The following is a 27,834-nucleotide window of genomic DNA, read 5'->3' on the forward strand; positions in this document are numbered from 1 at the left end:
TCTGACAGTCTATGACATGTAGCCTACTTCTAAATTTAAATGTTAAATATGAGTCATCATATACACCATATATTATGATCCCTAACTTTCAGTGCAGATTCAAGATGGACTTTGCTATAAAAACCACATCACTAAAACTTATATATATATATATATATATATATATATATATATATATATATATATATATATATATATATATATATATATATATATATATATATATATATATATATGGGATCTCATTTAAACAGTCTAAACTATGGTTAGCTATGCTTAATTGAATATATAGTAGCCTATTTGCACACTGCAGTTATATTTTCCTTCTGATTTTTTTTTTTTTTTTTTGTAAGCATTGTTCGTTTCTTTATAAATGAGTCTTTAAATGACAAAATTAGTAATTGTACAAATGACTTGTACAAAAGTTTTCCAATTATATTTACATTGTTTGCAAAATAACAATGAATTAATTATCTGTGTACATATTATGAAATTTTGTTATAGAAAAGAGCCCAGTATCTAACAAGAACATCCAGGCCTGAATTTGTAATATTTTCAGGAAGGGCGGTTACATCAAAGACAAAACTGCAAAGGCGAACTACAAACTTCAAAGCTATCAAAAGAAACAGTTTAGCTCAAGCTAGCTCATTTTTTTAATGCTTTCTTGTACAGTACTGTGAAGCTTTAGAAAGCTAAGCAGAATCAAATCCATTCCCGGGTTTTAGTGAAAACACAGGCGCCTGGACTGGATTGTGGATTGTGGATTGAGGCAGTGATTGGAGGATATGTTGGGAATGAGAACTGAAGGAGGATGGGAAACAAACAGGGAGTGTTGTGTAGAGAGGCCGCAGTGTTCACATTATACGCAATGATATCAGATAATTGATCGAATAAACGGCGCGTTTTGCGGAATGTGATGTAGAACTCGCGTGCAGGGAAGCAGAAGACGATATTTCCAGCATATCTTTTCTAAAAAACCCACCGCATTCATCAAATCCAGCATGCGGCATTTTCACGCGCTAATCTTGGATCTGAAATGGATACAAATGCGATGTGAGACACTGACATATCTGTGATATTCCCTCACGGTGATTCTGACTGGGTTGGTGAAGACGATTGGCATTAAAGCCATCAGTTCTTCATTCATGCACATATCATACGGATACTGAAGAGAGTTTTTTCGTCTGTTGTTTTATATTTTATTGTCAGTAAAGGACTAGTCCAGTCACAGTGATTCCAGCATCACAGGTGAGACGGCATGCATAACAGCCATACAATTTCCTACCATAATAAATGACCAATTACTAGTGTATTCAACTGTTATACATAATCAATGTTTATGCCACTTTGGCCTTTGTGGAGTAATCCTCAATAAAGTCTCATAAAACACTCCCCATTCTCTCATTAGTTAATTTTATTCGCTCACTAACATTGTTCAACAAAGACGTACGTGCGTCATTTCCCCTGAACCGTAAAAAACAAATGCCATTTCCATCACATCTCAAATCATCATTATTTATGCAAATTAACTGATATTTTAAATATTTTTGTAATAAAATGGCCGGCTTCTTTGCTACAGATAATGTCACTGCCATACCTGAGCGTGGGACATTTAAATGTGTGTGTTGAAACAAAAATATTAAAACAGTTTATAAACACTGTTTTCAAAAAGAAACCACGATCTCTAAAGTCGTAAAAGTCACTTGATCAGAAGTAGCCCTTTTTTTTAATGCGACCAGGAGCGTGTGGATTCACGTGTACCAGATGTGAGCCAGGTCTGGGCCGACACTATGTTGCTGTCTGGGAAAAGTTGAATAAAATTGGACAAAAGTAGAAATTCACTCAAAAATGTTTATTACCCCATAATTTACTCACCCTCAACAAGCCACCCAAGGAGTATGACTTTCTTCTTTCAGCCAAACACAATCGGAGTTATATTAAAAAATATCCTGACTCTTCCAAGCTTTATAATGTGAGTGAATGGTAGGCCTACCTTAGATTTAGATTTTTGAAGCCCAAAAAAGAGCATCCAATCATCATAAAAGTAATGCATATGACTCATTCAAACAGTGTCAGAAGTTTTCTGAATATTTGTTTTCATCCGTTTATTACAGTGCTAATATTTACCACAGCTTTTCTGCACTAACAGTGATAGTGTCTGTGGTATTTTGGGTGAAACTATCGTTACTTTAGTCATTTTTTGTTTCTCCAGACACTGGTTATTGTGTTAATTCTTTAGATGGTTTTAAATCCAGTCACCTGCGCTATCCATGCTTATTTTCATTGCTTTATGATAGTTTAATTACCCACTGAAGTCTGAGGATGTCACTGTAAATGTTTTGTTTGGAGTGAAAGGCTCTTCAAACTGTCAGCTATGGCGCTTTATGGAGCCAGCCATTTCTAAGTATTTCTAAGGAATTGCTTTATAGATTGAATATATAAGATGCTTCTTCTAATTATATAGGCCTACAATTGTGCTATATTAAATTTGGAGTTAGAGAAACTTGGCAGGAAGATCTACGTACAATATTGAACTCTTCCATGAATACATAAGGCACATCGATTTTTAAACTGAAATGCATGGCTGATTTTCCCTCTAGAGTGCATACTTTGGTCAAAAATGTATACATATTTTTGTAATTCATTATAACACTGTTGAATAAAGGTAAATAATTGTTAATGCTAATTGAGATGACAAAATTTAGGTTCCCTTTACATTATTTTGATTAAAAAGTATTGATAAAATAAGTTTGTTAAAAGCTGGGTATTGTCATCATGAATGTAGTACATAAACTACCATAGACACTAGTATTTTCCGGTGTTCATTAGTGGTATATTGGCACATTGGAAGGAAGGATGCCATGAGTAACAGCATTGATCTGAATTTTTGTTCTTAAGTGGGGAATATGAAGATTTGAACATAGTCAGATTTACTCTCAGATGCTTTGCATTGCCACTGCTCGAATATTGTCTTTAGTGGTGCTGACATAGCAGCTGCTGAATCTGAGAAACCAACCTCATGATGAATGTTCCAGCCTGTTCTTTAGCACTGCAGTAAGAGATCTGAACATGCTCACTAGTTCATTAACTTGAGATGGTGCTGTGGTGTTAGTGGTGCAGATCTTGGCAGGTGACTGAAAAGTTTTAGGTTTGAATTTCATAAAAGGTAACCTGAGTGGCTTTTATCACAGTACGAGTCATTTTATATCACAGTAACAATTTTTTTTTTTTTTCTGGAAATGCATTAAAACTTGATTTGTATATTAAATATGTGGTAATACAATTAATAAATTACTTGACAAATTAAAAGTGCTTCATCTCATTTGATTATTTTCTCTTTTATTTGTAACCTGTGCCCTGTCCCAAATTACACACTTTATGTATACTTGGCTTGACAAACACTTGAGTTCAAAGGAAAAGATTCAACAGTCAAATTAAAGTGTCAGTTCACCCAAAAAATTTAAATTATGTCATCCTTTACTCACCCTCATTTTGTTCCAAACCTGTATGAGTTTCTTTCTTCTGTTGAAAACAAAAGAAGATATTTTGAAGAATGTCGGTAACCAAACAGTTTCTGGTCCCCATTGACTTTTTCCAAACTATGGAAGTCGCTTCCGTCAACTGTCTGGATATACAGACTTTCTTCAGAATATCTTTTGTGTTCAACAGAAGAAAGAAACTCATACAGGCCTGGAATTTTGAGGATGAGTAAATGATGACAGATTATTATTATTATTTAGCTAACTATCCCTTTCATATAATGCAGATAGTTCAAACTCTAAAATCTATTTGGGTTGCCAGTTGAAGTCATTTTGGTGTTTTACTGATTCTGGTAGATGAGCATTTTGTTATCATCAATAAATTTGTGCACTGGCTTACACTTTATTTTTATTTTGTATTTTTACTGAGCAGTGCCATGCACCCCCCATCCAAAAAGCTGATGCCCACATAGAGGTCTCTGAACAGACACCCTCTGGCTGCAGAGGATGCTGGGAATGTGTCGTGGGCGCAGGAAGTTTGTGGCTGCCTCCCTCGCCCTGATCTTTATCCCGGCCCTCACCTGGCTCTATCTGTCATCCGCAAACTTCACAGGTACGATAACACGCATCACAGAATTCATGAGCAGGAAACACGGCGCTGAGAATTTCTATAGAAAAGTTGGTAAAACTTTATAATAAGTATACAGTAATAAAGTACTTACAAATTATTAACAAATTATTAGTTTTACTCATAGGTTATGTATTCTAGTCTCTACATTGTTAATATACTGTATTAATAGGCTACATACAGTTCTTCATTCATGTCACTGTAATTAACACAATTCTTATTGTTTAATTAGGTCATAGAAAAGGAATTGATGAATGGTTATTATGAGTAAATGGTTTATAAATATTAAGCTCCACCCATTCGACTCCACCCATTCGAAGAACATGGAGGGGAGGGGGGGGATGGTACGATCGTTTGATTGACGAACTTACTGTCCAATGATTCTAGGTGGTCTTGGAAATGATTGGCTGGAGTTTTTCGAGTCCTGCCCGTTCCACAGATGATTAAATTGCTTCATTTTCATTTCAGTGCTTCTAACTCTGTGGCTGTAAGTGGGTTAGGAGTAGGATTTCAAGTGATTTTGAAAAAATTGACAAAAAAGAGAATCACATACCCCACCTTTAACTGTTAATCAACATGTTCAGCTATGAAACAAATTGCTTTTAAATGTAATATAAAAATAAACAATACGAATGACATTTCAAACATCATTGTCTGTAAATCTTTAATAGTCCAGGTGATATGGTGAAAATTGGTACACATATACAATTTGGGGCCCTGAACATTTTCAGAAATGGAGCCATCGCAAAAACGCCTCGTGGCAACCATGGTGGCCATTTTGCTTTCCGCCAATAACTGAATTATGTATTTTGTATTATATCTCCTGAACCAAACATGAGAACATGAAAAATGTGATGTCTACCCCTATGTTTTGCTGGTCAAGGATTACAATGATATACAACATGTTCAGGTGAATAGTTAATGGTGAATTCAGTGACGTTGTGAGAAGGATTACAATGAAATCGCAGTATCGGAGAATATCATCTGAAGCTGGGGCGACACTCAAAGATTTTTAAAATCATATAATATTTTTTAAATGTGAGAGATCACAAACATGACGATAAAAATAATAGATTTATCCATTTTGTTCCTTTAGTGTGTGGAATGCCGCGATTTGACCAGGAAAGCACACCTCACACTAACAAATTCCATTCACAGACAACATAGTCCCACCTGTGAACAAGGGAAATCTCACAATATCTCTCGCATCAAACGTGACTTTACTGTAAACAAACATGGTGGACAACCGGCAAGAAGAAAGGGTGCTTATAGTGTATGGATTGCTTTTTAAGCCAGGGACTCACCAAGCCGGCAGTTGGGCAGTTTTTGATCGTCGGCCGACTTCGTTTTTCCGGTGTGTTCCACACCGTTGACTCTAGTCAACACAGTCGGCTTTCATCAGTGCTCGTTCTTTGGCATGGGTTGGGTGTGTCCGTTACCTTACAGAAAAAAAAGAAAAATGTTTGATGAAATCGTGGAGACTGTATGAACATGAACTTTACATGTTACAGCATGAGCTGGAGGTGAGTCTTCCATCGGCTCGCTTTCTGATTGGGTATTGTTTCGTTTCACGTGATAATCTCCAGAGCGTGCGCATGTTTGTCCTCAAGGTTCCACTCACACAACAGGATTTCTGATTCGATTCGAGATCGGGGGTGGTTCCAAAGTTCTTCTGAGCAGATTCGGTCACTCTCTTAAATTCAAGGCTTTTGGTCATACCTAGGATATCCAGAACCACCAAAGGAGGGAGAGCATTTTCACATTTGGCTCCAAAACTCTGGAATAGTCTTCCTGATACTGTTCGTTGCTCAGACTCGCTCTCCCAGTTTAAAACTAGATTAAAGTCGCATCTCTTCAGCCAGGCATTCATATAATATTTTTAATCTTACAGTTCAAACTACAATCCGGCCTCTAGCTCATAAATGCCAGAGGAGAACTGGCCCCCGACTGAGCCTGGGTTCTCCCAAGGTTTTTTTTCTCCATTAGGTCACCTGATGGAGTTTTAGGACACCATTAGGTCACTTGATGGAGTTTTTCGGTTCCTTGCCACTGTTGCCTTTGGCTTGCTCAGTTGGGGATATTTTGGGGATATTTAAACAAACCTTATTCTGCCCTCGCATGTACGACGTCTGATTTGTACAGCTAGACAGATAGTTAACAGCAATGAAGAGAAACTCCAGAAGTCTTGTTGAGGATTGATGTTTTATCTTTTTGTCTCTTTTCTTCCTCAGTTTTATTTCTCATGTTTTTTCCCCATTTAAGTCTGTAAGACTGAAAGAGTAAACAGAAAATAAACATTACAAAAGTGTAAAGTCTGTTGTCTTTCTTACACAATCAAATATAAAGTTACCCAGTAACTCAATATGGATAAACAGTAGGCTATTATATGTCAACACTTTACACAATAAACTACAGATGTAAATAAATCAACTAATAATTCTGAGGCGAAGCGCCGAGGCTCGTTGCTGAGCGGATAAATCAGTGAGTCAAAAAACAAAGGCTTCAATCTAGAGCATATATGCGCTAAAAATGATAAGAATCACGAACGTAATAACACACATTACTTAATATAAACATATAAATCATACAGAAACCACAATTCTGACGAAAAATTACTTACAGACAAAGATTTGACCAAACTCTGTAATGACGCAGACTCGTGGGTGATTTCAGCGCTGTTGCTCGGCGAACACTAGGTCCGTCACTAAAACGGGTCCGACTAGGAAACAAACTAAACGCCAAAGGGCGGAACACTCCTCGCCTGGTATATTATTATACCACTATCAACATCTTAATTACTCAAAGATTAATCAACCAAACAAATATACAATCAATCACTAATTACATTTATGAACAGTATTATTACTTATCAGAATGTCCATCACTTTATCAGTCCTTAGACATAAGAAAAACAAGCTCTGAGATGGGTCTGATGTAAGTTTTTGTTGTTCCTTGCCTCACAACTTTAACTTCAACCTTGCGGACTTTGTTGTCTTTGCTAGGCAATGTCTTTACCACAAGTCCAATTGGCCAGTCGTTCCGTTTAGCCTGACTGTCTTTCATCAGAACTACATCATCTACTTGTATGTTTGGCTTGTCATCAGTCCACTTGTGACGTTTCTGGAGAGTCACCAGATACTCCTGTCTCCAACGTTTCCAGAAGCTCTCTGCCAGACACTGCACTTGTTTCCACTGATTTTTGTGAAGGTCCTTATGATCAAAGTCACCTGGAGGCGCTGTCACTGGAGTTATCTTTTGAGTGAGAATCATTGCAGGTGTCAATATTGAAGGATTGTCAGGGTCAGTTGACACTGGGATCAATGGCCTGGCATTAAGAATGGCCATGACTTCTGCCATCAGTGTTGTCAACACTTCATGTGTGAGGTGTTTCGTGTCAGACCGCAGCAACATCCCTTCCAGAATGCGACGCGCTACTCCTATCAGTCTTTCCCAACAACCTCCCATATGGGACGAATGGGGGGAGTTGAAAGTCCACGAGCATCCCTGCTTGTCAAGGAAACTTGTCAGTTCTGGATCACTGGTGTTGAATTTTAACTCTTTGCACGCTCCTATAAAGTTTGTGCCTCTGTCGGAGCGAAGCTGTTTGGATGGCCCACGGATAGCAAAGAATCGGCGTAAGGCATTTATAAAACTTGAAGTGGACATGGATTCTAACACTTCAATGTGTGTTGCTCTTGTCTCATGCATGTGAATAACACTGCCCATCGCTTACTTTCAGCACTACCTCCACGAGTGCGCCGAGTGACAATGCTCCATGGTCCGAAGACATCCAGACCGACATGGGTAAAAGGGGGTTCTGAGGTGAGTCTGTCAGCTGGTAGTGGTGCCATTTTCTGCTCCATAAACCTCCCTCTCAGTTTTTTGCAGGTCACACAGTTATAGATGACACTTGACACCAGCCGTTTACTTCCCACTATCCACACTCCTGCTGACCGGACGGCACCTTCAGTCAAATGACGACCTTGATGGAAAACATCCTCATGGTAATGTCTCACTATTAGAGTTGCGATGTGATGAGTTTTGGGCAGTATGACAGGATGTCTCTCGTCTCTGGGTAAGTCAGCGTTGGTAAGGCGTCCTCCAATCCGAAGGAGTCCATCCTCGTCGATGAAGGGATTTAACTTTCTCAGTGGACTCTTTTTTGAGAGCTGAATCCCATCTCCCAAACATTTTAACTCTTCTCCATAGAACTCTTGCTGGACACAACGAATGACGACTGTTTTAGCTTGCCAACGTGCATCAACTGCGTCCACTTTCTGAGTCTTGGAGTATGTTCTTGTTACTTGAATAAGTTTTGTGATGGCTTGCAGTAGTCTCGTCCAGCTAGAAAAACGTTCAAAGCGTGCTGAGCTGAACAGACCTTCTGTAGCTTTGGTGTAGTTGACAGCAACTTGGGCTCGAACTTCAACATCAAGTTCTGGGTCAACAAGATCAAAGCTCTCGCTTTGTGGAGGCTCACTGCTGCTTTTCAAGAATTCAGGGCCTGAGAACCAGTTAGAGGCTCTGAGGATGTCTACAGACGTGGGTCTGGTGGCGTGATCTGCCGGATTCTGTTCAGTGGCAACATACTGCCATTGTTGTGAATGACTTGATTTCCTGATGCGATTGACTCGGTTGGCAACATACACATGAAATCTTCTTGAGGTGTTATGGATGTACCCGAGAACAATCCTACTATCAGTGAAAAATCTCACAGCATGCATCTCAATATCCATCTCACAGCAGATTGTGTCCGCCATTTCAGCTGCCAGGACAGCGGCGCACAACTCTAAACGTGGAACTGTATGGGCTGGATGTGGTGCCAATTTCGCTTTGCCCATAATGAATCCTACGTGGCACTGGTTTCCATCATTGGTGACACGCAGGTAGGCTACTGCAGCGATAGCCTGAGTGGAAGCATCAGAGAATAAACAGAGTTCTCGACTTTGAGATGAGACAAGAGGGATAGGCACATACCTTCTCTTGATGTGTAGCTTCTCTAGTTCCAGAAGAGACTCTTTCCACAACTTCCAGGACACTTGCTTGTCTGAAGGGAGAGGATCATCCCAATCACATTCTTTGGACGACAGTTCTCTGATGAGGGCTTTTCCTTGAACAGTGATGGGAGCCACGAAGCCCAGTGGATCATAGAGGCTCTGAACTGTTGACAAGATGCCTCTCTTTGTGAACGGTTTCTCTTCGTGGGATACTTGGAAACCGAAACTGTCACTCTCCAGATTCCATATCAGTCCAAGGCTCCGCTGAAGTGGGAGAGGATCCGCACTAAAGTCGAGGTCTTTTAAGTCTTTTGCAAGGTCCTCGGGGGCAAATGCTGTCATGACTTTGCTGCTATTGGAAGCGATTTTGTGGAGTTTTAAGTTCGATGCTGCTAACATTTTTTGAGTCCTCTGTAGAAGATCGATAGCTTCCTCTTCTGTCGGAACCGACGTCAATCCATCGTCCACGTAGAAGTTCCTCATGACGAACTCCTTGCTGTCTGTGCCGTACTCATCCTGATGCTCTTGTGCAGCTCTCCTTAGACCATAAATGGCAACTGATGGTGAGGGGCTGTTGCCAAATATGTGCACCTTCATTCTGTATTCAGTGATGTTATTGCTCAAGTCGTTATCCTTGTACCAAAGGAACCACAAATAATCACGATGATCCTCTCAAACAACAAACGCGTAGAACATCTGCTGAATATCAGCGGTGACTGCGATGTTCTCTTTCCTGAAGCGGATTAAGACACCCAGCAGGGCATTGTTTAAGTCTGGCCCACTGAGCAGCACGTCATTCAGCGACACACCGTCATGTTTGGCACTTGAATCAAAAACAACTCTTATTTGATTTGGTTTTTGAGGATGATAGACCCCGAACAGAGGCAAGTACCACCTTTCTTGATGTTCCTCGATCTTGGGTGCTAGTTCTGCGTGGTCATTCTCAAATACCTTTTTCATGAACTCCAGGAAGTGTTCTTTCATGTCTGTGCGTCTGTCTAGAGTTCGTCGGAGAGATACGAGTCGTCGCAGAGCCATCTCTCTGTTGTTTGGAAGACGACGGCGGGGTTTGCAGAACGGCAGCGGTGCTACCCAGCTGTTCGCTTGATCAACATAAACCTCTTTGTCCATGATGTCCAGGAATGTTTGATCGTCTACTGACAGAGCTACTTTTTCATCATCAGGGTGGCTGTCGAAGACTGTGGCTCCAAGTTTTTCTGTCTCCTCACCTTGGAAAGCGCAGTCCAGACTTCTTGGTTGGTGAGTGTTTTTTCTGTTAAGTGTCTCTTTCACTTGAATTTTGTTAGGACAGGGACTTAACATGGATGTCCGTCCATTAGACAGTGTGTGTGTCTTGTACACTCTGACACTGGGTGGTTTGTGAGCCCGGTCTAGACAAACATCTCCTACGATAACCCACCCGAGATCAAGACGTTGAGCGTAGGGGTCTTCATGGTCTCCGTTATACTGCTGCCTCACTTTATGCACTCGCAAAATGTCTCTTCCTAGCAGGATAAGGATCTGAGCATTTTCATTGAGTGGTGGTATCTTGTCTGCTACATGTCTCAGATGGGGGAGACAGCGAGCAATTTCGGGTGTGGGAATTTCGTTTCGGTCGTCTGGCATCATTTCACACTCAATAAGAGTTGGAAGCTTGATTTGGATCTTTCCATCATATGATTCCACCACAAAGTTTGTTGCTCTCCTCCCTGAGGTTTCCATAACACCAGAGCAAGTTTTTAATGTATAGGTGCTTTTTCATAGAGGCCAAAGTGGTTGAAGAACTCAGGGCGAGCAAGTGAGCGATTGCTCTGGTCATCTAACACTGCATAGGTCTGAATTACCCTTCCTGGATGATCTTCTGGGTAGACTTTAACCAAACATATTTTACAGCAGGATTTGGCGTTGGTGTTTCCCCCACAAACCTCTGTACATTTTGACGTTACTGCAGGGAGAGTTCCAGGAGGAGTCTCGTGAGTCTCTTCCTCCTCGCCTTGATCTGCTGGAACTTCTGAGAACCAGGGTGCTGGACCAGGATGTAAAGCTGATGTGTGAGTCTTACTGCCACATTCTCGGCATACTATTTCTTTATCACAGTCTTTTGCTCTATGTTTGGTCGAACCACAGCACCTGAAGCAGATGTTCTTCTCCCTGAGGTAGGTTTTACGCTCCTCCATTGGCTTGCTGCGGAAGGTACGGCATTTTCTGAGTGCGTGAGGTTTGTTATGCAACGGGCATAGTCGATCTGGATCTGTAGCTCCTTTTTCAACAGAACCGGTAGGAGCTGCTTTGGCTTCAGGAAACACGCCAGTCTTCCTCACAGACACTGGTACTTTGTTGTTGTATTTTGTGGGTCTCTCCGACTTTGTTGGACCTGAGTAGAGAGCTTGAGATATCATAAAGCTAGGGTCGTTTCTGGTTTTGGCTTCAGAACGAATGAATTGTGAAAAGAAGGTGAAAGGTGGATATGAGACATGATAGTTTTCTTTGTACTTTGACCCTTGGGAAATCCACTTTTCTTGGAGACTAAATGGGAGCTTTTCTAAAATGGGGTTCACTCCACGTGACGTATCAAGATAAGCTAGACCAGGGAGGTATCCTCCTTCTTTTGCATATTCGAGTTCAAGCAAAAGGTCTCCAAGCTCTCTTAATCTCACATTGTCTCTGTTCGAGATTCTGGGAAATTCCTCTATCCTCTTCAGGAGTGAATGTTCAACTGCCTCTGGGGTTCCAAAGGTCTCCTCTAGTCTTTGCCAAACCATGTTTAGCCCTGCAGCTGAGTTGTGGCTGTGTATGGCTCGGATTCTTTTTGCTTGTTCCTTAGACGCTGGCCCGAGCCATTTAATCAGGAGGTCTAACTCTTCTCTTGGAGTTAAGGTGAGTTCCTCAATGACGCTTTGAAAGGAAGTTTTCCACGCCCAATAGCTTTCCGGGTGGTCATCGAACTCCATTAAACCAGATGTAACCACTTCTCTTCTCATTAGGTATTTTGCGATATCTGGCGTGGTTGCTGTGTGCTTTACAGAGTTGTCAGAGTCCCACCTCCGCTGTGCAGGCTGTCTCAGGTAAGTTGCATTTACACATGGATCAAAATGTCTCTTTTTCTGTGTCTGCACAGAAGGAACATTTCCAGGAGTATGTAGTGTGGCGTTCGCTGAATGTTGAGATTTCACATTTTTAGGAGTTGTTTGTAGGTGAGTATCTTCATTGTCAATTTTGAGACTACTCATTTCTTGTTTGACTGTCTCTACTACAGGTTGTGAAGATGTGTGCATAGGTATGGGTTCTGATGCACTACTGCTGTGTTGCAAAACGTACTCACTTGTCCGTTGTGCAGCGTTGGATGGCGAGAGTGGTAAGTCAATGTCATGATGAGAATCTATATCTGCATTTTCCACAGCAGCCACAAACACTGCTTCTTCGGCTGTGGCTGTAGCTGCCTCCTTTTCTATCTTTAGAATGTGCATTTTTGCCTTTAATGTTGCTTCTTCGACCATCATCTCTGCTTCTTTCTGAGCGAATGAAACCTGCATATGGGCAGCTTCGGCCCTGGCTCGAGCTCTGAGTGCAGCAGAGCTTGTTGTTGAAGATTTTCTACTTGATTGGGCGATGGATCTAGTCACCAAGGACTGATACATTTCTTCGTTGTTACTCCGTTCATCCATCGTGGTAGCTTGGATGACGATGGGTCAGCAACGCTGAATCAGTGTTGAACTGCTTCGTGATGAACTTGGCGTATTACTGTCTTCTTACTATTCTGCCCTCGCATGTACGACGTCTGATTTGTACAGCTAGACAGATAGTTAACAGCAATGAAGAGAAACTCCAGAAGTCTTGTTGAGGATTGATGTTTTATCTTTTTGTCTCTTTTCTTCCTCAGTTTTATTTCTCATGTTTTTTCCCCATTTAAGTCTGTAAGACTGAAAGAGTAAACAGAAAATAAACATTACAAAAGTGTAAAGTCTGTTGTCTTTCTTACACAATCAAATATAAAGTTACCCAGTAACTCAATATGGATAAACAGTAGGCTATTATATGTCAACACTTTACACAATAAACTACAGATGTAAATAAATCAACTAATAATTCTGAGGCGAAGCGCTGAGGCTCGTTGCTGAGCGGATAAATCAGTGAGTCAAAAAACAAAGGCTTCAATCTAGAGCATATATGCGCTAAAAATGATAAGAATCACGAACGTAATAACACACATTACTTAATGTAAACATATACATCATACAGAAACCACAATTCTGACGAAAAATTACTTACAGACAAAGATTTGACCAAACTCTGTAATGACGCAGACTCGTGGGTGATTTCAGCGCTGTTGCTCGGCGAACACTAGGTCCGTCACTAAAACGGGTCCGACTAGGAAACAAACTAAACGCCAAAGGGCGGAACAAACCTTGTTGTATTATTTTAATTTAATACTGTGAAGCTGCTTTGATACAATCTGTATTGTGAAAAGCGCTATACAAATATACTTGACTTGACTTGACTCTTAACACACCTCACACCACAGGAAAATCTGATAAGATAATCCTTAGAACCATCAAGATAATCGGGACATTGGTATGTCGGAAGGGGAGAAATTGGTCCAAAATCACCCCGAATATCTTGTAGTGTGTACCCAGCATAAGTAATGAGTTTGACAATGCCATGGAGTTCAGCAGTAAGGATGTTTCTGGTTGACGTGATTGAGGAAATGGGGAAACCCCTTAGCAGAGGACAGCAACAACCTTCCAAAGCTGAACTCAAGAGAATTAGCAGACCAAGCTGTTGTGGAGGCTGTTCGGGTTGCAGAGAGGATGGGCCAAGAGCAGTACAAACTATTTGTTGCAGAGAGGATGCAGGACACAAAACGCATCACTTCCCCTTTGAAGAGGAACAAGCTCCCTCTTTTAAAAACAGCTCAGATAAGAGGACAGTCCAAGACAAAACTCGCTGAAAACTGACAGTGCATTGTTTTCCAGACTCTATTTTGCCTGTCAGACCAGTGATGGGAACCTAGAAAACTTCTTCAAAAATGAAAATGCAGGCCTACCCTCCATCACTCTCACTTCATGGTGGACTACGCTTGGGATACAAGGCTAATCTGCCTAGAAAACAGTATAAGCAGTGCCCCAGACAGTGCCTCATGAAACAGTGCCCCAGAGAGTGAGGTCTAAATATTAGATGGGTCAGCAGTCATCAACATGCTGAAATTAGGCATAGCTAAAACCTTCAATGACTTTTCCAGCAAGATTTTCATACCTTTTATTAAAGAAAAACTTGAAAGAGTGAACAGAGTAGATGTTGTATGGGACTGCTATGAAATTAACAGCTTAAAGTCCCAGAAGCGGGGAAAGGGGACAAGAACAAGAGTGGATGGAAAAAAACAAGTTAACAAACCAACTGTAAAGGCTTCCTGAGAGTGGATAAAAACAAAACAGAGCTCTTTTACTTTCTGGCCAGCAAATGAGGAAATGTCGACTACCAAACAAGTTATTTAGACATGCAGACCCAATCATCTCACCCACAAGAATCAGATCAGATTGCACCCCTTGCACACATGAAGAGGCAGATACAAGGATGCTACTCCATGCGGAGTTGTGGGTGGCATTTGGGACTGGCAAGAACTTCAGATACATACCTACCCATGAGATTGCCAAGTATCTGGGTCCTGACAAATTCAAGGCCCTTCCTGTGTTCCATGACATTCACTGGCTGTGACACAGTCTCTGCATTTGCAACCAGGGGCAAGAAGACAGTATGGAATACCTGGAGTGCAGATGGCATGGCAACATAGGCCTTCATGGCTCTTTCAAAGGCTCCAAAAAGCATTCCAGAGGAGGTCATTTTCATTGTGGAGCTCTTCAAAATTCTCCCTTTACGATCGCACCAGCAGCGAACTCAACATCGATCAAGCTCGTCTTGAGTTGTTCACAAAGAAAGGAAGGAGGAATGGAGCAAATTCACCTTCATTTATATAACGCTTTTTACAATATAGATTGATTGAAGCAGCTTTACAGTGATAATAGGAAATTCATTCAACAAAGATTGTTTTGGCCGAACAGCACCTTTAGGAGAAAATCATTGCCCAGCTTAATAAGGTTTTTTATTGATTAATTTCCGTTGTAAAAATCATTAAGTGTTAACTTAGGGGATGCTTACACAACACCGTTCTCAACTGAAAACAGAAAACACTCTATTACACTCCAGCCGTTCATCCACACGACAACGGCCTTGTGGCCCGAGAACGCAAACCCCGAAATAGGTTTCAAAGTGCAAGCTCTTGAAAACGAGTTTTGAAAATTATAACGTTCTCATCAAAACATAGGGGTAGACATCTTTTCTGTGTTATCATGTTTGATTCAGGAGATATGATACAAAATACATAATTTGGTTATGGCGGAAAGTAAAATGGCTGCCATGGGAACCACGAGGCGTTTTTGCGATGGCTCCATTTCTGAAAATGTTCAGGGCCCCAAACTAGATTCATAAAACAAAGTTTCATGCTTTCCCGAAAAAGTTAACATATCACCTCAAATTTTGCACATTTCACCTGGACTATAAAAAAAAAACTGAAATAGTTATTTTTCCATGAAATATGTTCAAGATACATTTTTTAATACTTCTGCGCGTATCTCAATTTTGAAGGCTGTCCAAGCCAAGTTATTGTAAAAAACTAAGTTTTCATGTTGGATAGTGTTTTCTTCCCTATTGTGATTTATATCTGAGTGAAACAGCTTCTTGAACAAGAAAAAATGTTTGGCAGGACTTGGTTTTGTCCATGGGGAATTGATTGGATGGTTTTGGTCTGCTATTGGTGGATCTCATGTGAGTGACTGGTTGTCCCGCCCTCGTCATCAGAGAAGGGAAGAGATTTCGCTGCAAGAGGGAGGGAAAGTTATTTTGATTAAAGATTACGAGGGCGGGTGAATTAAAATATAAACCATTATAGTTAGTGTTGGGCTGTATGAGCAAAAATCTGTATCACTGTATTTTTTAAGATTCAGGAGGTTACATGGTATATCACAGTATTTTTTTTTTTAAGAGTGGATTTACATAGGTTTATTTTATAGTGGCTTATTTTACTGTCAGGAGTACATAGAATAAATAAAAATAGTAATGTCAAATACAAATTTACTTTAAAAAATGGAGGTAATCACATCAATTTATAAAATTAAAATGTAGTTAATCTTTTCAAATGTAATCATTCCTTTTATTTTTCCAGCAAGTTTGCGGTTTAAATTAAAACATAAAACCATGTTATATTTCTTAAAAATAAAGTTGTAATTAATTGTATTAATATTATTTATAGCACACTCTGCTATGCAATATACAGGGATGCAAACACATGTATGGTCAAAAAAGAGAGAGGTTATCGAAGCCCTCGCCCCGCTGCAAATATCCAGATACTTACATAATTGTGATGAATTTAATCCTTTGTAAGTTATCATTTTGCAGTGTAAGATTACAGTTAACACCTTTAAATATTACATAAATGTATTATGTATTTTTATTAAACTTAGTGAGTGTATAAATCAGCAGCAAAAAGTAATTCTTGAGAAAATCTGCACAGTAATTTTATAAAATCTAAACATGTTAATAAAAACAAATTACTATTAGTACTCTTATAAAATTCAATCAGGCAATCATACATTTCACAATTTTATATTTATATATGAATGTCAAGAATTCAGAAGTGTATATATTTATATAGCCTACACTACACTACACAGAAATAATATACAATTAAATTATGCTTATTTTAAATGTATTGTGCAGGCTAGGTATAAAAAATATAGGCTTTTAATAATCTTTCAGTGCGCAAAACCATGATAATATGAAACGCTTCAAAACAGAGCGCACAAAGCGCGTATGCGCATCGCGGGTGCAGAATGATGTGCTCAAAGCAACACGGAGTCACAGTGTGCAGCGCTGCACAAGTGCGCATTTAAAAGTTCACATTATAATGTGAATCATATTGGAGAGAGTTTTACCGTGCATCCTGCTGTAACCGGACGAGGCGCTCGCGCTGTTACTGAATGGAGAATGATTGACAGCCGCAGAGGAGGGAAAACGAGTTTCCGTAAACTTTAATTTAATGATGTAAATAGACTTCTGTCCCTCACATTAAGCTATGGAATGGCTTCAGATGACTTTGTGAAATTATAACCAGACGCTCTCAGACCCAAGTCACCCAAACTGACGTGAAAAAAGCGTGAGGCGCCGAAAAGCGCGCTGTTTGCATCCCTGAATATATATTTCTGTTATAATTTCTTCAAGTTAAACCAAATTTTTGGATTTTCTTTGTGTATATGATATCAAATGAATTGGTGTTATGCTGGTGAAGTGAGTGACCCTCAAAGCAGCTCTGTAGATGAAGTTCATGTCCTTATATAGTGAGATGGCAGAGGGTACTTCATGCGTACTTCAGTGTGTGTGTACTAGACGAAACTGCAGCTCTCATTCACAGAGACGCGCAGACTTCAGATTTACATAGCAGTCTTTTTGAGCTTTAATATTCACAGACACTAGTCCATATCAAAAATCGGAAACATTCCTCTTTATACAGTAAGTTGCATTTTTGACTGGATTCCGTCCATATAATTTGCATCGTGGAAATCATAGTGCTCTAGTCAAGTCACCCTCATTTATATAGCGCTTTTAACAATATTGGTTGTTTCAAAGCAGCTTTACAGTGAAAATAGGAAATTACAGTAACAGAGATTGTTTTGGCTTTACAGCAGCTCTAGAATAAAGTTATTGTCCAGCTAAAGTTAGTTTTAATTGATTGATTCACGACGGTATATACCTCTACATGGTTAGTTAGTTATGTGGGTTATAACCATTAGTAAGAAGCTGGTGCCCGTTTACAGTAGAGTCCCGGTTACACTTTATATTGGTAGTCTACTTTAGACATTCTACTAACTATAAGGAACTTTGCAACTACAGTCAAACCAAAAATTAATCAGAAACCAGGTATAATATATATATATATATTTTTTTTTACTAGTGGGTGCAGGACACATGCAACCTTTTTACACCACAGACTGAACAAAATTAAGCATCGGTTGGTAATTGGTTGACCTAAATTGGTATTATCTAATTGTGTACTTGAATTTAACAGCTGACAGCTGTTCAACCTAATTCATTTGTGAGACAGTCTAACAGAAGGATGGCCAAAACCAGTGAAATATCAACTGATTTGATAACTCTGAGTTCTTCTTGTCATATTTTATTACCATTTTCTTAACTATAGCGAATAAACTGTGATAATGTGAGAAATGTTGAAGGTGTCTGAATAAATTTTGGTTTGACTGTACATGTCAATAATACTCTCATTAGAGTATTAGTAGACTCTTAGTTTAGGTATTGGGGTTCGGGTTAGTAGAAAAAGTTGATATGTAGTTGCAAAGTTCCTCATAATCCATAGAATGTATGTTGGGGGACCATTCAAAATATAGTACAGCACATATTAAGCAGTCTACTAATACTCTATTGACTGGTAGTTGACATGTAGTTGCAAAGTTACTTATAGTTAGTAGAATGTCTAAAGTGGACTATTGAAATAAAGTGTCTACATAGCGCTGTTTGTGACCATTGAATAGATGCAGCAATTGTTTGGCGGTATTTGAAAAATTCAATAAATACTTCATTAAGAATGCAGGATAAGTTGTTTCCATGCCAGAAGAAATCAGAGTAATAAGCAAAATCTACCTGTGTCGATCGGTTTATGCTTAAGCCGTTTATATACTGATAAAGAAAAACGTAATTACATAATTGCAACTGTTAGACATGAACTTAAAAAATATATATATTTAGGTGATCTGAAAATATGAAGAAAAAAGTTGAAAAAGATCATTTTGTAGAGTAATGTGAGAGTTAAATGATTTTTGACAATGTTGACGTGTAACAGTGATATAAACATGTACAGAATTTTCTTGTTCTAGTTCATTCCACTACTCTCGTACTTTATAGTTGACCGCAGTGAAGTGTATTTTCACGGTGTGTTGAATGAATGAAGTCACTGTAGTCTGTCTAAAACTGATGATTTACTCCACTGGCTTTTAATGACTTTTGGCTGAAAGTTAATGTCTTTGCTGTCACTTTATTAATGTGAATTAAATATTTACTGCTCTGATTCATGCTCACTGATGTTGAACAGCTCAAATAATGTGTTGAAGTTTGACATGTGAATGTGTTCTTGCAATACATTCTACCCCCGTTGAAAAAAAAAACCTATACCAAAATGTATTTAAAATAAAATCATGGCAAAAACACCAGTAATTTGACAAGCGCAAACTTTAGTAAATCACCTTGCTTGATTCATTTAAATACTCTCCTCCCATAAATGTTGCATCTGAAAGAGAAATTCCTACAAATGCATATGCAATAAGGTCAGCCTTTAAAATAACACTATCCACGTCTTGTCAGTGCTAATTTTTCACTGCTTGTCTTTAGTAAATCCTGACAGTAGTTTTTTAACGCCAAAAGAGGGTTTGCGCTGGCGCAAGCTGTTAGTAAATATGGACCTATAATTCCTAATTGGAAATAAATAAAAACTAAAAACTGATATAAAAATAAATTAAACCTAAATAGTAATATTTAAAAAGAAATTAAAATGAAAAATATAAAAATAAAAGCAAATTAAAAAATATAAATTAAAACTAGTATATAAACAATATTAAAGTAATACTGCATGCGAGCGACAAGTCGTCCCACTTTCGTGCCTAAAAACAGAAAATGCAAGAAGGAGAGGAAATTATTATGATTAAAGTTTACAAGGGCACATGAATAAAAAAACAAAACAAGGATGTGCCCGGATAAATTATTTATAATAAATACTGCAATATTTTGATAGAAATTTTAGAGAATGGAAAAATTATACTGTTCTGTTTCAAGAACTACATTTATTAATCATTCCCTATTAATTTTAATATAAATAATAACTTAAGAAATTGAGTGTGTTGCATAGCTGAACATCATGATCTATTGCGCACAGAGAGAGAAATCTGTTTTTCCCCCCATCATGCTTTGCTTCAGACTGTAAATGTTGAAATGAAGTGTTTGTGTATTTTTAAATATGATTAATATAGTGCGACATCTGTTAGTGTTTAATGATCTTTTATTTTGGCATTCATTGCGGATTCTGTTGCAGTTTTGGTGGTTACCATTGAATCCATTACATCAAAGTGTTTAGAGTGTCATTTAAAAAAAACTGAGGCTCCTTCTTTGGCATGGAAATCTTCTGTTAATTTCTTCTGTTCAGTCTATCAATGCAATTTGAATGCACTTCTCTTCACGTCGGGTGGTTCTTTTCCTGAATGCAGATTCACTCTCTGACAGTAGGTGGCGCTTTTAGAAAAGCAGAAATGCCCTGGCACAAAAAGTGCTTTGTTACTTTCTGTTTCTGACTCCCGCTTGTCACGGAGAAGAAAGGAAAACAAACCGTATTCATATGTTTTCATTCAACTATTCAGACTTTTGTGTACGCAACAGTGTTTATCAAACAACATCAACATCAAGTACAAGAGTACTGAAATGAGAGCCGGTGCATTGACTGCATGCAGATATTTGTGTCAGTCTGAACAGCTGCATTAACAGCCATTTATTCAAATTAAATAGTTTATCGGACCGAACATTCGTCTTGGTATGAACAGGCTTTAAGATCAAGATCCAGTTGCCATCTGTATCCTTATCATTCATGTTTCTCGCATGTTCGTAAGCCACGTAACATGGGTTCATTCTACACTGTCAGGAAAAAAATTATGTTTGTACCTTTTGGGTACAGCAGCTTGTTACAGGGACAACTTTGTACCTTATCTACCCCTTAAAGGTGCAAATTAGATACCGTTAAGATACTGCTGTAAACCTTTTAGGGGTAAATAAGTTACAGAGATTTCCCTTTGAGTGTAACAAGCAGTTGTAAAAAAAATTATCTTAATATTTTCTGGAATTGTTTTCTTTTGCTGAGTGTGTTTTTGTGCTGGTACCTTATATTTAGTCCTTTAGTCTTGTTGGTGGTTAGTTCACAGCAGTGAAAGAAATGATCTGTAACCATTAAACAGATTTTTGGGTCATTTAAACGTAAATATAAGAGCTATTTTATTTCTAATCTGAATAAACGAAAGCATCGTCTATGTAGTTTCATCTAATCTAATTCATACATTAATCATTAATCAATAACCTTAAATATGTAACTATATGATTTATATTGCATTTAGCGGCTATATATATAAATGAACTTTTTAACATCAAAAATGAACCATCACTGAACTTACTTAAACTGGACTATGACACTATTTTGTTCTAGAAACAAACTTTGTTGCATTATTTTCCTGTTATCTCTATAAGGCTGCTTTGAAACAATCTGTATTGTATAAAGCGTTATATAAATAAAGGTGACTTGACTTGACTATTTGCAATAGCTAGCACTTTAATGTTAATCAAAACTAGTTATTTATTGTTGAAAGGGTTTAATAACAGTATTTGGTTATGGATACAAAAAAGTTAATAAAACATATAGTTAATTGTACCAGGATAAGAGAGAGAGAGAGAGAGAGAGAGAGAGAGAGAGAGAGAGAGAGAGAGATTTTGATTTTTAAAATCCGTTTTATTACAATTCTGTTTTTCATTCATACAAGAGGATACATACCTTTTATACACCATCTTTGCTCAAACACCATTAGATTCTTTGTTGCATTGTAATAGCAAAAATCTATTTGGATTCTTGATTTCAACAACTTTGACAAGAGCAATACAACATCTGCATCAGAATCGGTTTCAATTTTGCTTCTTCTGCTTACATAAATTGCCATTTTTGCTTGGCCCAAAAAAAAGTTGAACAACTGGCATTCATAAGAGCGTTTTCTTGAATACTTAAAACCACAGATAAAAATCTCCAAAGAGAATACTTCATCAAACAGTTTAAATAGATCTTGTAAAAAAGTAAACAAGGGCTCTAATCTTATACAATGCATAAAAGTATGAAACACAGCTTCCCTTTGTGAACAGAAAGGACATTCCTGAGTAACATCATGATTTATCACTGAAACAAACGCATTAACAGCTATAGCCCCATGCAAAACTCTCCATTGCAAATCCCCCGTTTTCTTAGGCAATGGTGACTTATAAAGTGCCCCCCAATTAGGTCTTGTACTCTCACTTAAAAGTAAAACATTGCGCCATGGTGTATCGATTTTGCCATCAAGACTCTTCTTGTTGAACGCTTTAACACAACACTCATACATAACTTTGCTAGATGCTTTCTCTTTCCCCAACAAACTTAAATTATTAGACTTTATTAAAAAACCGTCACACATTTCAAAATCAGGAGCTAAAGACAAATTTGGAAAAGGATCGTCATCCTTTGGCTGAATCCACCCTTCTTCGAAGTCCTTTATCATTATTAACTCTTCCTTGGTGATGACTCCTTTCCACTTAGACAATAGCCGAGTTACCACCCGTGTCGACCTCATCTTCAACCTTTCTTCCATCGCTTTGGAGTCTGATAGATCATGTCCAGTTATGCGAATTAGACTTCCGAGTGTAATGATACGAGATTTGATGAGTAAGTCCGTCAAAGCAGGAAAACCTCCTTCATTGGACACATCTAAACGTGAACCACCAATCAACGGTTCTTGAAGAGTCCAGTACAAAGAGTCTGTTTTTTCACTTCTCAAAACTTTAAAAAGTGTCCACACTTTGAATAAATTACAATAAAAAATCAGTAACTTAGACACAGGGAACTTCTTAAGGTTCATCCAGAACAAAGACTTGTCTAAACCCAAACCTTCAAAATTCCTCAAAATAATGGAGGCGACCAAGTTCCAGTTCTCATTTAGAGAACTCCCAAGAAACCTTTGTACATACTTCAGCCGAAACGCTGCCACTCGACTCTGTAGATGAACCAAGCCTTGTCCCCCTTCATTCTTTGACAGATATAGGACACTTTGTGGCACCCAATGTAAATTGTCCCAGAAGAAATTGACTAATATAGATTGGATTTTTTTCAAAAGAAGTGCTGGGGGGTCAATACATACTAGCCAATGCCAAAGAGTAGAGGCTGCTAAATTATTAATAATTAAAACACGTCCTCTATAAGACATATTAGAAAGTAAGAACTTCCACTTATTCAAACGCCCCACAATTTTTTCTTCTACCCCCTCAAAGTTCTTCCTTACAGTTATATCATCTCCCAAATAAACACCTAGATATTTAAACCCATCTCGGCTCCATTTTAACCCCCCAGGGAGAATGGGCTGTCCATGCGGCCACTTTCCAACTAAGATAGCCTCACTTTTGTGCCAATTTACCTTGGCAGAGGAAACAACCATAAAATCATTCAAAATCTCTGTTAACTTTGACACATCACTTTGTTCTTTGATAAAAATAACAATGTCGTCAGCATAAGCTGATAATTTAACAACTTTCTCACAGTTTGGAATAATTACACCCTTTAAATCTGCTCTAAATTTCCGTAACAAGGGTTCAATTGTTAAGCTATATAGCATACCGGAAAGAGCACAACCTTGCCTGATACCTCTAAAAACATTAAAGGGGGCACATAAGTCACCATTTACCTTCAACAGACTTTCAACATCACAATATAAAACTTTCAACTTATCAATAAAATTTGTACTAAAACCAAAAGCTTCTAAAACCTCCCATAAATAACTATGTTCGATCCTGTCGAACGCTTTCTCTTGGTCTAATGAAACCAAACCAAAATCCACATCAAAGAGCTTACTGATGTCAAACATATCTCTAACAAGAGAAATATTATCAAAAATTTGCCTTCCTGGCACACAATAGGTCTGATCAGTGTGAATGACTTCCTCTAAGACCACACTCAATCGATTCGCTAATGCTTTGGATAGAATTTTATAATCGCTGCACAACAATGACACAGGCCTCCAGTTTTTTATTTCACTCAGGTCTCCCTTTTTAGGCAGTAAAGTCAGCACTGCTCTACGGCAGCTCAGTGGTAACCTTCCACTGCTTAGACTTTCTTTGATGACTGCATGCAGATCAGCACCAATCTCAGGCCAAAACGACTTATAAAAGTCTACAGATAGGCCATCTACTCCCGGTGCTCTGCCACATTCCATGCCTTGAAGAGCTTTCCTCAACTCTTCCAGTGTTATCTCTCTACAGAGATCGGCATTTGCCTCTTCAGTCACCTGAGGAAGATCCTCAATAAACACATTAGTGTTTGGCCTGTGCATAAGTTCACTGCTATACAGTTCTTTATAAAATTCTACCGCTCTCTTACGGATATCTGCACGATCCGACAAGAGTGCACCCTCCTTGGAACGCAAAACATGTATAGATCTCTTTTGGCCATTTTTTTTTTTTTCAAATTAAAAAAAAACTTGGAAGATACATCCATCCACTCTATGTTCTTAAACCGGGATCTGATCAGAGCCCCTCGTGCTTTCAGGTCTAAAATTCCTGCCAATTCTTTGTTTTTCCTATTTAAAATTTCAATAAGCTCCTGATTCTGTTCGGTTCCAATAGATTCTTGTAGTTTCTTTATGTCATCCTCTAAAATTGTCATTGAAAGATTTGTTTCTTTAGTGATGTTGTAAGCATACTGTTGACTCAATTGTTTAATTTGCGTCTTTCCAAAATCCCACCACTACTGCAAAGATTGGAAATCAGATTTAGTGGTTCTAAAATCATTCCAAAAAAACTTAAAGATATCCCTAAATTCCATATCCGCTAAGAGGCTGTTATTGAAATGCCACATTGCACTCTTTGGTTTTATGGAACCTAAAGTTAAAAAACACTGTACTAAACTATGATCCGAAAAGCTAACTGGAATGATAGAACAATCTCTAAAAAGATTGAGTTGATGACTTAAACCATAAAATCTGTCCAATCTTGCGAAAGACAACCTATTATTATAAGAATGAACCCATGTATATTGTTTCTGTGTCTTGTGAAAATTCCGCCAAATATCTACAAGATCATGTGTTTCTAGAAATTGAATCAACCTTTTTCGAGAAGCCATATGAGGCTCAACATGATTTCTATCTGAGGCAACTTCTGTGCAATTAAAATCTCCTCCGATTAAGAACAAATCTTCAGTATTCCAATCACTTACTGCTTTACATAATGTACTCAGAAAAACCATTCTTTCAACTGCATTGGTGGGAGCATAAACACAACCAAAACAATAAAAAACATTGTCAAATTGAGCCCTTACTTTTAAAAATCTGCCTTTTACAACAACTTCTACTTCATAAGAAATTGGAATGGAGTTTTTAGAGAATAAGATAGCAACACCACCACTTAAAGATGAATTATGACTCAAAATGCTTAACCCATCAAATTCCCTTGCCCAATCATCCTCATTGGTAATATCACTATGAGTTTCTTGTGAAAACAAAATGTCTATTTTCTTTATTCTCATTAACTCATACAATTCAAACCTTTTCTTCCCTTCTCGTGCCCCATTTAAATTCAGGGAAGCAAAATGAAAATCTTTCATAAAAGAGAAGAAAAGGATGAACAAGACACAAAAAAACTTCATCTCATAAATATAATTTTAAAACTTCTCAGCATTAATTCCTAATTGAAAATTTACTTTTGTGAGAATTTTCCTCAGTCTGTAAACCTCTTGATCAGTAAAAAGACCCTCACTCTTAAAAGACTTTGCTTTCTCTACAAATTGCTCCAAATCAGGAAAGTACTCAGTAATGCGCACATTTCTTGCATTCTTTGTTACTCTCAAAAAGAGCTTCACATCATCTACACTGTAAGACCGCTCTGAAGGCTCATCATTTGTGTGATCAAAAGTAACACTACATTCTGAAATGTCTGTGTCACTTTCGGTATCAGTTTGACTATTCCCTGGCTTTCTAGATTTACTAGAGTGGCTCTGTGTCATTCTCCTCTTTTGTGGTGTTTTAAAAACACATTCATCCTCTCCCCCAGAAACCTGACTCCCATCCAGCTCCATAACTTGACTACTTCCTGAACTCTGCATATCTAAACCACCAGTTAACTGACACCTTTCATCAGAGACAGAAACTCCTTCTATAACTGCCACTGACTCGATCCCCTTTTGCTTCAAAACTGCAGCATCACCTGATGAACCCGCTAAGCCTGCATGATCTACAACAGAAGGCTGTACATTGTTTACCTCAGCTAACGTTACATCCACTGTTGTCGGCACTTCACTGCTAACATTCTGCGCTAACGGTACACCCTCAACTTCACCAACTTTTTCAACCAAAACCGATGGAATTTCACTATTTGATTTAGCGTCTTTTTTGGGGCAAAACCTCACAAGATGTCCTACTTCCCCACAACTAAGGCACTTCATGCTGTTAGTCGTGGCATAAACTACATAGTTGAAATCGTCATGACTGAAGTTAAAAGACAAATCCAACCTTTCTCTATTGTCCTTTAAAACCATGTACACAAAACGTCTAAAAGATACTACGTGCTTCAGTAACGTCGATTTACAACCAATTTGCATCATCTTAATTGGAGAAACCAGTCTACCGTGTCTCTCCAACAATTTAACCAGCACATCATTTTTGATGAACGGCGGCACGTTTGATAGAGTCACCTTTTTGGACGGTGTAGACAACGGTAACACTGGAACAAAAACATTGTCAATAACAACTCCACTTTCAACCAACATGTTCGCTAACTCAACGGTTTTCAAAAACACAACAACCGCGTTGTTCATCCTTGATGCCGACAGAATGTTTTCACAGCCAACCACCTCCCCAACAGCTAAACTGCACTCTTCCACAGTAGCGTTCAGACTAATTTTCACAGCGTGACGCTGTGTGAGGAAATCGAACGTCCTCACGGCCGAAGTCATCCTGCCAGTTATAAAGAACTGGCAGAGAGACAACAAACCACTATCTTAATACTTTTCAACCAGTATACCACAAGTAAAAAAAGTCAAAGATAGAAAGAATAGAAAACTTCTTACAGGCACAGCGGCCTCAAAGAAAGAGTCCACACACTCACCACGCGTCTCACTCGCTCTCACAACAAACGCTCGCGCATGCGCACAGAGAGAGAGAGAGAGAGAGAGAGAGAGAGAGAGAGACCAGAGCAACAGTGCTGCAGGGATGACATCAAGCAAGACTAATTCACTAGTGGTTCCCTTGAGATTTTCCTTTGGGGTTTTTCCTTTAAATTAATTAAATCAAGTCAAATAAAGGCTGTGGTTAACTTGATGATACTTTGTTTTGTTCTCCTCCGTAAATTACACACACCCATACCGAAAATGTGAATTTTGAAGCAGTTATGTTTATTGCATTATGTTTGTGTATCCTTAGAAAAAGTGCATCTGCACTCATAATTTGGACATTTGACAAGCTTTATTGCAGCAGTGTGTGTTGATGGACAGATGTTAAACTAGTAAATGATCCTCGACTGTCTCTGTTTCCTCCTCAGTCAAACCGCTGTCTCTGTCACCGTTGGATCCTCAGTCATCGGTGCTGATCGGTGCGGCCGCTGAGCATCAGGCTTTGGAGCTGCGGCTACGAGACGTGGAGGAACATAACCATGCGCTGCGGAGAGAGATTAGCCTGTTGCCCAGGGTCCCGACCCATAGCAGCCATCATAGCAACGGTCGCCAAGGCAACCACTTGCACACCCATTCCACTGAAGAGGGTACAGGTGATAGCGAGGCTAAAAAAGGAGTTGTCTCAGGCAACAGCTCGGACTGTGTGCCTCAGCCTGTGGTGAACAAATGTGAGGTTAGTATTCT

At 38.7% G+C, this 27,834-nt stretch overlaps 1 protein-coding gene across 1 annotated transcript in view; it reads left to right on the forward strand.

Annotated features, from left to right (window-relative positions):
- The first annotated feature begins 785 nt into the window (after positions 1-785).
- Positions 786-27,834, forward strand: part of large1 (LARGE xylosyl- and glucuronyltransferase 1) — a 64,107-nt gene continuing 37,058 nt past the window's right edge. Inside the window, exons 1-3 of the mRNA XM_082167395.1 lie at positions 786-1,248; positions 3,913-4,092; positions 27,519-27,823. Coding sequence (XP_082023521.1) covers positions 3,987-4,092; positions 27,519-27,823 — 411 coding nt within the window. The 5' untranslated portion in view covers positions 786-1,248; positions 3,913-3,986. The remainder of the gene's footprint in view (positions 1,249-3,912; positions 4,093-27,518; positions 27,824-27,834) is intronic.

Source organism: Leuciscus leuciscus (genome assembly GCF_965113295.1).
Source record: "Leuciscus leuciscus genome assembly, chromosome: 4".
Lineage (NCBI taxonomy): Eukaryota > Metazoa > Chordata > Actinopteri > Cypriniformes > Leuciscidae > Leuciscus > Leuciscus leuciscus.